The sequence below is a fragment of the Ptychodera flava genome, chromosome 13 (assembly GCF_041260155.1).
Source record: "Ptychodera flava strain L36383 chromosome 13, AS_Pfla_20210202, whole genome shotgun sequence".
Lineage (NCBI taxonomy): Eukaryota > Metazoa > Hemichordata > Enteropneusta > Ptychoderidae > Ptychodera > Ptychodera flava.
The window spans coordinates 19,693,355-19,707,815 of record NC_091940.1 but is presented as its reverse complement, the minus strand read 5'-3'; the positions used below and the strand labels follow the sequence as shown (position 1 = coordinate 19,707,815).

Sequence of the window (14,461 nt, the reverse complement as noted above, 5' to 3'; positions counted from 1 at the left end):
GATGCACACACATCACAAATTACAATTTATGTATTTTTTTCCAATGAGATTTAATAGGGCTCATGTTTTCTCAAATTGAAGCCATATGTTTATTTTAATTTGAAATTGATCCCTCCTGTTAAAAGAGCAACATTCCTTCCACTGTAATATTCTTAAATCTTCATATTTTGGGAAGTCGTAAGTCTTTCCCTGAGGTAGACAGTACTGTGCTCTTTATTGGCAATTGGTGTCCCACCAGAAGACCCCACACAAAGGTCAGCACGGGGTTACGCTTCAAAACAGTTACCCCGTCGGAGGGTTCATTCATTGCAGACGGTGCATATGCAGTTCCGTTGGGAAAATGGCAAGTGTTAAATTGGTTGGGACTGCGTTCATCTTTGAAAATACTGATGATGGTAGCCTTCTTTCCTGCAATGTATCCTTTGAGGGCAGCAAAGATACAGGTACTGATAGATTCTTGTGTGTGGATGTGACGGTGGTGATGTACAGTATCTGATGCTACAACGACTGAATAAGTTCAGTCATCTTGGATGATGCTCAGTGTAGCATAACATTTACTGTACGTAGCATTATATTCAAGGACATCTAAAACTGATTTGCTTGCCGTTGCTCTGTTACTCAAGCTGGTAGTGTTAGCATTGTTCAGATCAGTTTCTGCCTGTAATGTTTTAATATGTTTCAGTTCTTGGCCGTAAATCTGACAGTAATCGTCATTTTATAATTATTACCATTATTAATCCTATCATGCAACCAATCAAAAAACTTCACCCAAATACTACATAACTTTCAGACCTGGATTTTCTTATGGAACTCTCCAATATAGAGTGCACTCTTTGAGATTTTCGTATTTGAATGTAGATGCAGAGAGTTTGCAATTTTCTAAATCTGCATTTTGCATTCAAGTAGACATTTCCTTTGCCATTGTGAACAGACAGGAGGTTGTCAGAGATAACAAAGGCTGATATATTTGCAAGGAGAAACCAAGTCACATTCCCATGGATGCAAGAACATAATTCAGCATGCAAACAGCCTTGTTTTATGCTCTCTGCTATCTTATGTTTTGTGTAATACTGCTGCATGCTGCACTAATTAGTTCCCACGGACGAAGTCGGGGGGGGGGGGGGGGGGGGGGGGGGGGGGGGGGGGGGGGGGGGGGGGGGGGGGGGGGGGGGGGGACTTATAGATTGGGTCATGTCTGTCGCTCCGTCTGTCCGTTCACGCAGATATCTCAGACATGCCCTGGTCAATTTCTTTCAAACTTTGCACTTACACACTTACACCTCCATAGACTCCCATGTATAAGGCAGTTCTCCATAGACTCCCATGTATAAGGCCAAGAAAAATAAAAATTTAGTTTCTCATCATATTCATATTGCAAAAAGGATGCAGTGACACAGTTTTTAGTCCCCACGGATGAAGTCCAGGTGGCTTATACTTATAGATTGGGTCATGTCTGTCCGTGAGTCCATCCGTGAGTCTATCCGTTCATGCAGATATCTCAGACATTTTGACAAAATGTCACGTGACCTCGGTGACCTTTGACCTCAAATATACATATTTGTCCATAACTCAGTAACCACAAGTGCTACACCCTTCATATATGGTATGATGGGACACCTTGTGACGCCACATATTGTACCTCATTCATAATTTGCATATCTAATTTTGAGCGAGCCAATAGAGCTAGAGGTCTGATTTTTGGTATATAGGGATAACTTAGCAATACAATTTTTTGACAAAATGTCACGTGACCTCAATGACCTTTGACCTCAAACATACATATTTGTCCATAACTCAGTAACCACAAGTGCTACACCCTCCATATTTGGTATGATGGGAGACCTTATGACGCCACATACTCTACCTCATTAATTATGTGCATATCTAATTCTGAGCAAGCCAATAGAGCTGGATGTCTGATTTTTGGTATATAGGGATAACTATAGGATAGAAATTTTTTGACAAAATGTCATGTGACCTCGATGACCTTTTACCTAAAATATACGTTTATGTCAATAAATAAGTAACCACAAGTGCTATGTCCTTTATATTTTGTAGGATGGGAGACCTTATGACAACACACGCTTTACCTCATTAATTATGCACATATATAATTCTGGGCAAGCGAATAGAGCTAGAGGTCTGATTTTTGGCATATAGGGATTAATTAGCAATACAATTTTTTTCTCAAAATGTCGATGACCTTTGACCTTGATTATACATATATATGCATAACTCAGTAACCACAAGTTCTATACCCTTCAATTTTGATATGATATTAGACCTTAAGATGTCACATCTTGTACCTCATTTATTATGTGCATATGTATTTCTTGGCTGGCCAATACAGCTAGAGGTCTGATAGTTTTTCCCGATTTAGAACCATAACTTAGACATGCCTCATGTGTTTCAAATTGGGAACAACGACATAGACCTAAGTGCCCATAGATCTCAACATATACACTCCAGTGATACTTCTTAATGACCACATTTCCCTGCCCCATCAAGACTAATACTCCTATTACAAGTGGGGACTATGTCATTGTCAATTACTTGTTTTATATCAAGCACTGCCCCTTAGGAGACACTGAGTAATTCATGTGCAACAAAGATTTATATTCACCATAAGAAAATAGAAATCATGAAAGAGAAGAATGTTGCGCATGTAATCAGCATTTACTGTGTGCCGAGAATGTGACTGCTTCTTTAAAGTGACAGGCTGTTGGTATGTGGATCACTGCAATACAGTGTGTGCTCACTCATTTCCAAATACTTGGCGTCACTATATTCCTCATTGTACATGGAGGTTTGTTGCAGTCCCCAACATTCCCTGTGTTGATGCCAAGGAATCATTGTGCAATTGTACTTCTAGAAATCCTGTTTGAAGTCATTATATCAGGAGACTCATTGACTGCATCAACTGAGAAGTCAAATCTACAGGGATCTGCTTTTATTAGTCCCCACGGACACCGTCCGGGGGGACTTATAGGTTTGGTCGTGTCCGTGCGTCTGTCCGTGTGTGCGTCCGTGTGTGCGTCCGTCCGTTCACGCAGACATCTCAGACATGCCCAGGTCAATTTCTTTCAAACTTTCCACAAGGATAGTAACCAGTACCCCATTCAGATGCACGTCGATTTGTTTCACAATGCGATCAAATTTGGCCGTGTTTTAGGACTTTTAGTTTTCACCTCCATAGACTCCCATGTATAAGGCAGTCTCCATAGACTCCCATGTATAAGGCAGTCCATAGACTCCCATGTATAAGGCAGTCCATAGACTCCATGTATAAGGCCAAGAAAAATAAAAATTTAGTTTCTCATCGTATTCATATTGCAAAAAGGATGCAGTGACACAGTTTTTAGTCCCCACGGATGAAGTCCAGGGGGCTTATAGATTGGGTCATGTCCGTCTGTGAGTCCATCCGTGAGTCCATCCGTTCACGCAGATATCTCAGATATTTTGACAAAATGTCATGTGACCTTGGTGACCTTTGACCTCAAATATATATATTTGTCCATAACTCAGTAACCACAAGTGCTACACCCTTCATATATGGTATGATGGGACAGCTTATGACGCCACATATTGTACCTCATTAATTATGCACATATCTAATTTTAAGCGAGTCAATAGAGCTAGAGGTCTGATTTTTGGTATATAGGGATAACTTAGCAATACAATTTTTTTGACAAAATGTCACGTGACCTCGGTGACCTTTGACCTCAAATATACATATTTGTCCATAACTCAGTAACCACAAGTGCTACACCCTTCATATATGGTATGATGGGACACCTTATGACGCCACATATTGTACCTCATTAATTATGCATATATCTAATTTTGAGCGAGCCAATAGAGCTAGAGGTCTGATTTTTGGTATATAGGGATAACTTAGCAATACAATTTTTTTGAAAAAATGTCACGTGACCTCAGTGACCTTTGACCTCAAATATACATATTTGTCCATAACTCAGTAACCACAAGTGCTACACCCTTCATATATGGTATGATGGGAGACCTTATGATGCTTCATACTGTACCTCATTAATTATGCATATATCTAATTTTGAGCGAGTCAATAGAGCTAGAGGTCTGATTTTTGGTATATAGGGATAACTATAGGATAGAAATTTTTTGACCAAATGTCATGTGACCTCGATGACCTTTGACCTGAAATATACGTTTATGTCAATAAATACGTAACCACAAGTGCTATGTCCTTTATATCTATACCCTCCAATTCTGATAGGATATTAGACCTTAAGATGTCACATCTTGTACCTCATTATTATGCGCATATGTATTTCTTGGCTGGCCAATACAGTTAGAGGTCTGATCTTTTTTCCCGATTTAGAACCATAACTTAGACATGCCTCATGTGTTTCAAATTGGGAACAACGACATAGACCTATGTGCCCATAGATCTCAACATATACACTCCAGTGATACTTCTTAATGACCACATTTCCCTGCCCCATCAAGACTAATACTCCTATTACAAGTGGGGACTATGTCATTGTCAATGACTTTTGAACATTAATTTATGCGAGATGATGCCAAAGATTGACTTCTTTGTGTGTTCATGTTGGCAGAACTCATGCCATTGTATTTGCATACCAAAGTCAAAGGTGACTGCCAATTATGATATTTTGTTGTTTCCATTTGACCATGTACCAGTGTTCCATGGTAAGAGTAGCGTATTGCTGAATTATCATATGAAACAAAGTGTTTGAATTCTAGAGATACATGTTGAACTGCTTACTGAAATGGGGACTATTGTACATTCCATCATGGGGACTGTTGTACTTTCCACCATGGGGACTAGTGTACTTTCCACCATGGGGACTATTGTACTTTCCACCCTGGGGACTATTGTACTTTCCACCCTGGGGACTATTGTACTTTCCACCCTGGGAACTATTGTACATTCCATCATGGGGACTGGTGTACTTTCCACCATGGGGACTAGTGTACTTTCCACCGTGGTGACTAGCGTACTTTCCAACATAACTTTATAAAAATTGTCACGTACTTCTGAATATAATCTGGGCAGTGTCAAGAATAAAACAACAAGCTTTTATTAAGTGAAATATCTTTGACTTTAACATTCATTCTGATACCAGGATATCATTGATGTCCCTAATATATCTGCTAGCAATACTAGATTCAAGAGGCCATCATCCAAAGATTTATCCACCCGCTTCAGAGATAAAAGTAACTACAGAATCAGCAGTTGCTGTTTCTTTTGTACTTTCAGTTAATTTGCCTTGTTATCACCTTTTTTGTACTTGATGATGGAAAGAATGATGTTAGGTTTTTCCACAATCAGTTTCCTTTGACTTTTCACCATTTCTTGATTCTTACTTGCCCAAGGCAAGTACCTCCTTGCTCTGGTCACTGCCTATTCTAGATTATGATCACTTGTACATGTGCTGAATTGAATTGAAAAGAAACAGTCTTCTCTGTAACAAAGTTTGAAGATGCTAATATTCTATCTTGCTCTTATATACAACTGCATCTTTTGGCAGAGCTGCCAGTCGCTGGTTGACTACTAGCTAGTACTTCATTGAATCTGTAGCAAATGACAGTGGCATACAAGAGTTACTGGTATATTTATAAATTGAACACATCAAACGTGAAATATTAAGTTAGAATTTGATTTCTTTCCATCATTCATTCATTTACAATTATGTACATGAACATATAAGATAAGTGTGACTTTTCAGGTAGTATGCGCCTCGAAAGTGAGACTTAAAAACTTCCTCTGAAACTTTCCTCAGTGAATCTTTCAACTATTTACTTTCAAAATCAAAAATCAAATCGGTGGTCACTATGCAAATTGTGGTACTAAAGAAACAACCCAAGATTTAAAGATGTTTGAAATTCAAAATGGTTGCCATCCCAGTGTTAATTCTACAATGAAAAATAGAATTTTTAATTTTCAAAAAACTAAGACAGTGAAAGTGTTTCTTACTCAAAGAGCTTCACAATGAAACCCCACAAGTGGTAGATCAGCAAAAAACTTTGAGGGTCAAAGTATCTGTCCCTGGGGCGCATTCTACCTTAAGGCAACTTCAAGTGACACTAAATAAAAAGTTGTCTTTTTTCAAGAAAATATTGTACAGATTATACATTTTGGAATAAGGCCAACTCAAGGAAATATCTAGAAATTCTTGAATTGACTTGATGAGTTCAGAAATCTTAAAACTTAGAGGGCACACTTCACATTGTGGAAGTATTTCTTCATACTGAGTGTTCCAAAACGCAATTGTTTTCATTTTAGGAAACAGGAAGTGCATAATACTGTCTTTCAGTCCCTCAGTCTCAATTGCCCATAAAAACTGTGAAGAAATATACTTCTCATTCTGATTCTAGCCAAGCATTTACAATAAAAACTACAATCTTTTCTCTGCGGTCAGACAGGGCATGGCATCGGAAGCACCCTAGTCCCCCCTAGACCTGTGTAATAAAGTTCACCAGCCCAATCAAATGGTACAGTTTAACAGGTCACACAACTTAGTCGTAGGGGGTTGTATGGGGTTACCTCCATTGCTTTCAAATGTATGTTTTTAATGTCTTTGGATTTTATGTGAGAAGGCTTTATCATGTCTCAAAAACATGATCGTATTATGTTTCAACATGCGAAATTTTGTTTTCCATTTGGGTTTTATAGGGAAGTGATGACAAAGTTCAAGGTTAGTGTAAAGTAGATTCAGAGAAGAAGTTATGCAAAGAGAAATCAAATGTAATTCTCCATGAAAAGAATCTCTCTCTAGATGTAAAAGTTATAAGTAGGAAAGAAGTAGAGATCTCAAGAAATGCTCAAGAGACAGTCACAGAAAATGTCAAAGTTTGTACGACAAATATCTCAACCAAAGATGTAACTGTTCAAGGCGTACTCAACCGTTTCTACTAAATTGAATGTACCATGGCACATTGAAATGTCAATTCATGTGGTACATACCGGTACTATAGTATTACAAGTACCTGTACTGTGTTCATTTCATTTCTCGTGATGCATGGAAATTTGATTTGCCCAAGGATACAAGTTAACTCAATAAGGTGGTCATTTACATGCATATTGGTGGATCAAAGTAAATTGTCTTTATTAGAAAAATATGCGCACAAAAACCTTATAGCGACCCGTTTCTTTCGATTGTGATATTCTGCGATAAATCACGAAGTCGCTGCAAGATGTAAGTGACGTTCTGAGTGGTGATGAAATTAAGGTATTTATTGAGTCTGGAAAACATGAAAGGTACTGCTTAGCCATATAGTGTGAAATTATTAATGTAGAGAAAAATTCCTAGGTGTAATAAAATCGATTTTGTGGTTTGAGTCAGAAGCATCAAATTCACCTAATTATGTTAATTATCTTTATCAAGATGATTTTAAGGTATGTGTGCAGTTCAATTAGCGATAATTTGTGAGAATAACTGGGATGTGTTGAGTATTGTATTGTTGTGAAGTATTAATGTACGCAAGCAGCATTCGTGGCAGCTACAATAAGTGCAGTATTTTCAGTTACATACTTAATGCCAGCTTCAAGTGGTTCATTATGTATGCATTACAGTTCGGACTGATTTTGTGTCGTTCTTGCTGCCTGGAGGAGACCTTGTTGTACTGTCGATTGCCTCACATTTGAAGAAAGAAATTGTTCTTTTATTGTAGGTGTACATCAATATAGAGCCTGATGATTTTGTTCCGTTCAAGAAAATCATGTGCGTTGCGTTTTCTTCTAAGTTATGTCACTTTGGTCTCTGTGGAAACCAGAATGAGGATGTTACCATGGCAACTGATCTTGGTGTCAAAGTTCTGTTGTGTAAGGTACTGCTCTACAGCAGTCGAAGGATTTTCATTCATTGGGTTCAGAGTTGATCTGTGAAGACACCTAGGAAATTTTTTAAAAAGCCAGTCTGTGCGACAACATTAAGATGTGCAGCACTCTCTTCAACTGTGTCGGAATGTTCCCAGACTACAGTTTCATGCCAACAGTCTTTCCTCTCTCCACAGTGAACGCCGCGGCGATGATGAAAGTGAGCAACATCACAAACAATAACGACTACAGGTCAATCAACTCTCGGGTTTTCATCGGGAACCTTAACACCGGCGTGGTTACCAGGGAGGAGCTGGAGCGCATCTTCTCCAGATACGGGAAGATCTTTGGACTATCAGTTCACAAAGGTTACGCGTTTGTACAGTATTCCAATGAACAGTGCGCCAGGAATGCAGTTACTAATGAGTATGGCCGGGTCCTGGCTGGACAACCCTTAGGTGAGTTCCCACCTGTGTCTCATACAATGTATATTTAATGATGTACTTGACTAAACATTTCTTTTCTCAGCATTTCTATTCAACAGTGTATCTCAAAAAAAAAGGAACTGCAGCATCGTTAACGCTGTTCATTTCACACATCACTACTCAGTCAGGGCGCCTGTGAAGCCTGTTAAATGTAATGATTCACTGTGGATTTGACATATGTCAAACTCAATAGAGTGTCTTTTCAGTCTGTTCATCATGTGTGCACTTAACAGATGTTTATTATGCGAGTCTGTCTGCTCCCCTTCCGACGTGTGTGTTTATGTCTGCTTTTCACTTGGAATTACCTGGTACAATCCTATTAAAAAATGTAACAGCAGATAATGATTGATGAAATCTTTATTTTTGCCTGAAATTCTGTGTTTATGATGAGAAATGTATGATTCTTTTGAATTTGATCATAGTTACACTGAAGTGGTTCTGATATTTTTTATTTTGTGAAGTCATGCTTTATGAAGCCTTCATTCTTTGAGACCTTTGTCGCTCAGCTGCTTTCGTTCCCCGTTTAGCGTGATTGCCAATATAAGAAAAGCATGTACCTGGCGCTGTTGTAGGTAGGAAATCAGACAATATTTGCATGTGATCGGTGAGATAACACAAGGAAGCTCTGGAGATATAAAGGTCAAGATGTGAAATAATCAACCCTTCAGTGTTTCCCCGACAACATCCCTGCGATGCTGCCTTTGATGTGATGAGTAAGTGTTTATTCGCTGGGGAAAAATGCGAATTCTAAGTAACTGAAAAAACTCCCCTGAGATTTTTGAACTATCATTGATAAGCGATCAAGATCTTGCAGTCTGAAAAACATGAGACAATTAATCAAGGTTGTTGCTCAACTCGTCTTATACATCGAATAGGTTTGTGCTGCCATGCAGAGCAGCATATAAATTACATTGCATATACATATTTATTTCGGTAGCCCTCTGAAATTAAAGACAGTCTAACAGTATTTCGCATTTATTCTGATTTGACGATATTTATTCATCAAAGAAATTACACCCAAGAGAAGAGTAATACACTCATTATAATCAGTTCTGCAATTATTGCTTGTAGATTTTCACTTTTTGTACCGAAAGAATACCTGTTTCCTCATGCAGTTCAAGCTTTACGTTGATGGAGTTCTGAAAGCTAGAATACCGTTTGAACTGCAGTCTCATCGACAAAAGTGGAATGGTAATCGACATTGCAATTTTGAATTTTTCCTTTCATTTGAAGATGAAGCAATTGTCTGAATTGTCGAAAGAACATAGAAAACTGAAGACATTTGACATTTGACTTTGAAACGGAGGATTATTAACTTTCATACTCTATCATGAGAGGAATGCATGTCTGTGTTGCTAATGAGCCATGATTACCTAGGTGGTTGAAAGCTAGATTCTGTTGAAATTAGGGTAAATTATCGTGAACTTCTCACTTGAACGTCTGATGACGACTGTTTTTAACCCCAGTGTCTGAGACAGCATTTAAAAATGTGCACTTTTAAATCAGCAATAACAATGCACATACATACATGTATTTATATACATGTGAATATGCTCATTTCAATGATTTTTATACATTTACACACACACACACACACACACACACACACACACACACACACACACACATATATAAAATATATATATATATATATATATATATATATATATATATATATATATATATATATATATATATATATATATATATATATATATATATATATATATATATATATATATATATATATATATATAATGTCTGTGTCTGTGTCTGTGTCTGTGTCTGTGTGGGGTATTATTGTATTGTTCACCTTACAGTGATGAATCATCTTTGGGCCCAAAATTTATATTTTCATCAAAGTTGCAAATTTTTCTCTCTCCACTCACCATTTTTTTATTTTATTTTTTGAATTTAATATTGAAAAAACAACTCTTTTTATTTTGGGGAATTCAAACTGGCATTGTAATTTTCAAAGTCAGTATTCAGCTCTAATTGTGGAATTTCAAAGTTCAAGGGTACTGTTTTATACATAATTAATTTTTTTGCTAATTTAGATAAGGTTTTGATATGAAGTTTGAAATTGTATTTTCTCCATTGCAAAAGTCTGTAAAGTTATATGTAATGCACATTATATACCATATTATTAGAATTATGGCAGTTTTAAGTTTTGCTGTTAGCTGATAGGCTCTAAATTATATTAATTATTCTTAATAGTAATCATAATAGAACAGTGGGAATTACTGTTGCTGAAAGAAATCATTCCTTGTTAATGACCAATTATATTTGGAAGGATTGCAGATGAGACAACATATCTTTCAGTCATAATGATTTACCACTGACATGAAGTGGATGAAATCGGAAGTCAGTTTTGAATGAATTATTTTACAAAGTGAAGGACTTGGCGTATGAATTTTTGGCAATGGAGGATTAAAAAGACAACTTTTACCAATTCTTTTCTGGTTGGTACCCAGCAAATTTTACAGAGGTTTCCTCATCATGTTACGAAGACTCCCAGTATTATATTGATACAGTACAGTTTATGGGACACAATGGAAATGGTACAGGGGTTTCCAAATAAACCAGGGCACACTCTCTCTCCCTACCGTTTATTATTCGGGACATTTTGCACATTTTGGGGACAACATGCTTCAGTTATTAATCAAATTTTGAATTGTTTTGTAACAAATTAGTTTCACAAAACAAAATCCAAGTTACTGGGACTGCTTCACTATGCTTGAACTTCAGGCAAGAATTGTAGTTGATAGTGTACCATATCTGCCGCCAATCACAGGACTCAGTCAGACTAAAAGCGAGTTATTGTTACAGTATAAAGTTCAGTGACAGCTCCGAAAAGAACAAAAATTTAAGCCTCAAAATAATCATGCAAAAGTCAGTTAATGTCAGTATCAGATATTACTTGCTGACTACATCCAACACAGTCGACTCATGAGTGCACCCGAGGTGACCCGCAGCATGCGAGAATCCAGCACAACTGGTTCTGTGTTGGGGACATTGTTGCTAAGGCACGTCCTAGCTGCTACACTGTTGAACTGTTTGCAATACGGGACCTAGATATACTGTCTGAATTGAGGAGTTGTTAGCACTGTCTATCATAACCAGTTTGTGCGGATGTGGTGGCGTTATTTCGACTCTCTGCAGTGTAAGTATGTCTGACCTCCTTTCAGACTATGTTTCAACTTTTGCAGAGTTAAAAATACCATGCCAGATGGTCTGGTGGTATACAATCCAAACTTAAGCACACTTGTAATCATTCTACTTTGGCCAATTATTGTCGTCATCAGAAAGTGTAACTGTAAAAAATATTGCTTCAACCACAATCACACAGAGCACCCTGTGGTCTCGTACTGTATACTGCGTCAGATACTGTCTAACCTTCATTTTGGTCCATCCAACCTCAGTGATAGTTTAATTCGTTCACCTCTAGCTTTCACACATTCAGCATTTTCTCCATCATCATAGGCTGTGCATTCCATATCCATCGTGGTGATGGAAGTGCTAATTGGGTTCATATTTCTGGAATAGGGTTGTCCTCGGAAGAAAGTGATTGATTCAGGAAATAAAGAAGACCTGTCAAAGCTTAATTTTCTGTCAATATTTACTCTCATACTAACTTATTAGTCCCCACTGATAAAAGTCTGGGTGGACTAATAGATTTGCTTCATCTATCTACCTGTCTGGCCGTCTGCAGCCATTATTCATCAATGCCTTGACAATGTTCCATGTGGTAAATATTCATGTCAATTTATTTCATGATGCAATCCAATATAGCCATTATGGGGCCAGTTTGTTATAAATTTTCTATGGTCTTAGCCTTTAGACTGACATGCCTGATCTCATTCAAAGTAGGTGCTAAGGCAATGTATTATGACATATAAAATGCACGTCAATCTTTGTGGCACAACAATCCAATATGGCCTCCAGATGGCCATTTTGGTACAATTTTTTCCAAGTTTGGAACCATTGCACAGACATGCCTGGACTGATCTCATTCCAAGTTGGTATATTATAAAGGATAATGTATTATTGACATGTTTATGTCAATTTTTGTCTCAACTTAATCCAATATGGCCACCAAGTGGCCATTTTCTTTGCAATTATTTTCCAAATTTGGAACCCAAGCTTGCACAGCAAAGCTCACCCGGTCTGCACAAAGTTAACTACACTTGACATTGATTGTTCCATTGCAAACGAGAAGTGTAAGTTACAGTTACAATCCAAACGGAACGATGGCTTCCCGAAACCGTTGATCCAGTGGGGACTATGTCAGCTACAATGACTTGTCCAATGGTGACTTGAACCTTGAATTTGGGCCTAAGTTCCATTATAAAAACTTAGATTAATTATGGGGCGAGCAAGTGTGCCCCCCTCCCCCTCCAAAAAAAAAATCAGGAATGGTAGGCCCAGCATCCTCAGGAAAAGACTGTTTTACCAGTTAGTTTTATGCTTTGTCTGATGAGCAAGATATTAAAATAGTGAAACTTTGAGAGTCACAAGCAGCCTTGCCCTCCACATCAAAATAGAACAATGATATCTGCTTCAAACAGGAACAATCTTAATTCCTGATCCAATAGACACGATTGAGAAAGATTCACATCACATTGAGAGAACTCGATAGCTGTTGGAGCTCAAGATGATCCTTCTACCGGTTGTTTCTTCACCTCAGATGGTGCCTTGATAATCCCTCCTGTTTCTTCACTGTAAATGGGGCCACTGGTACAGTCTGCCCTAGGAAGGCAATACTACATTTTAACCCCTGATAGCCTGCAGTGTTAAAGCATCTGATTCTGTCAACAAAATTTGCTCTAGGGTGTGCCTACATCACCTGGTGAAATGATTGTCAGTGACATTGTTAGGGTATAGTATTTGAGCATTTTCTTCCGTCAACAGCAGGCAGGATATAGTCATTTACTGTTCAAAGATAACAGTAATAGAAAGATCTTCACAGGAGTTGCATGATTTTCTGTCTTTGTCGATGAAAACTGATACCAGGTAACCTTTATCTCAGTAATGGGCATAAATTACACCTTCCCTGCCAATAAATGGTGTTATCAGTATCCTGTTCTTTTCATTGTAACAGTATGATACAGAACTGATTCCTTGTCCGTATCAAGTTGCCAATACTGAGAAGATGTGCCCAGTTTTCCTAGGATGCTTTAATTTGTATCGTTTTTCCCTTCTAAATTTTTCAAAAACTGTGAGAAAATTTGGCTCGGTTGTAGAGTAAGATTATAGGTCATTTTCAGGTCTGCAACAAGAGGAAATGAAATCGGAAAAGGTGATTAGTTGATTTGAGAATGAAGATTGTGTGAAATGTTTTAATTCTTAATTTAAGGTGCATATAGAATTGTCAAAGATGTGAAAATTGAATGTAACGCAGTCACAAAAGTCACAGCCAAAGATAATCAAAATGTTTGAAAATTGAAAATCACAGAACTCTTGGAAGATTGTGAAGGATTAGATAATGTACCGTAATCTTTAAATAATGAACTTTTAATGTCTGAGACGTTTACGGTGTGTGGAAGCTGCAGAAACTGAATTAAATCTATGGAGATAACAGATGGAAAAAGATTTCATATTAAAGGAAGAGAGATGCTTCCATTTGGGGAAATGTTTGTGGAGGGAGGGAAAAAATAGGATTGTAACTTCATGATTACTTTATGCAGGTAATAAAATGTCAAAAAACTGGCACTTTCTGCCGGGGATCCTCAAATGGATTTAACGAAATGGCATCTTGATCTGCCCATGTCTCCTTCAATTTGAGAATTATATATAAACTTGCCAAGTCGAAATGAAATGATCTTGAAAGATGATATGTGAAATGGCGTATGGGTATGGTTGCTGATTGTTAAACCAAACATGGCAGGGATGATGTGGTTACTGAATTAAAAGCTAAAAGTTTTACCAGTCTTTCCCTGTGATGCCTTCTGCTGACACCTAGAACTTCAAAAATTAGCTGTTGTCAAGGTGAAGAGCTTGCTTAAATTGTACACATCTTCCCTGACACTGAAACCCAACACATGTACATCATCACTTGACCTAGTTTTCTCTCACAAAAGATGGAAGTTCCAAGGAGTCTATCTCGTTAGTGCAGCTTGAACAGTGCGAATCCGTCTGTTTCGTACGACCCATGCAA

At 37.7% G+C, this 14,461-nt stretch overlaps 1 protein-coding gene across 10 annotated transcripts in view; it reads left to right on the top strand.

Annotated features, from left to right (window-relative positions):
- Positions 1–14,461, top strand: part of LOC139147741 (RNA-binding Raly-like protein) — a 133,722-nt gene that overhangs the window by 62,408 nt on the left and 56,853 nt on the right. For 8 of the 10 annotated variants that reach the window (XM_070718914.1, XM_070718917.1, XM_070718913.1 and 5 more), the window contains one exon: positions 8,017–8,277. In XM_070718914.1, the coding sequence (XP_070575015.1) occupies positions 8,017–8,277 (261 nt within the window). Of the gene's footprint in view, positions 1–295; positions 444–8,016; positions 8,278–14,461 lie in introns of those variants that run through there. The other 2 variants (XM_070718908.1, XM_070718909.1) reach the window with 2 other exon arrangements.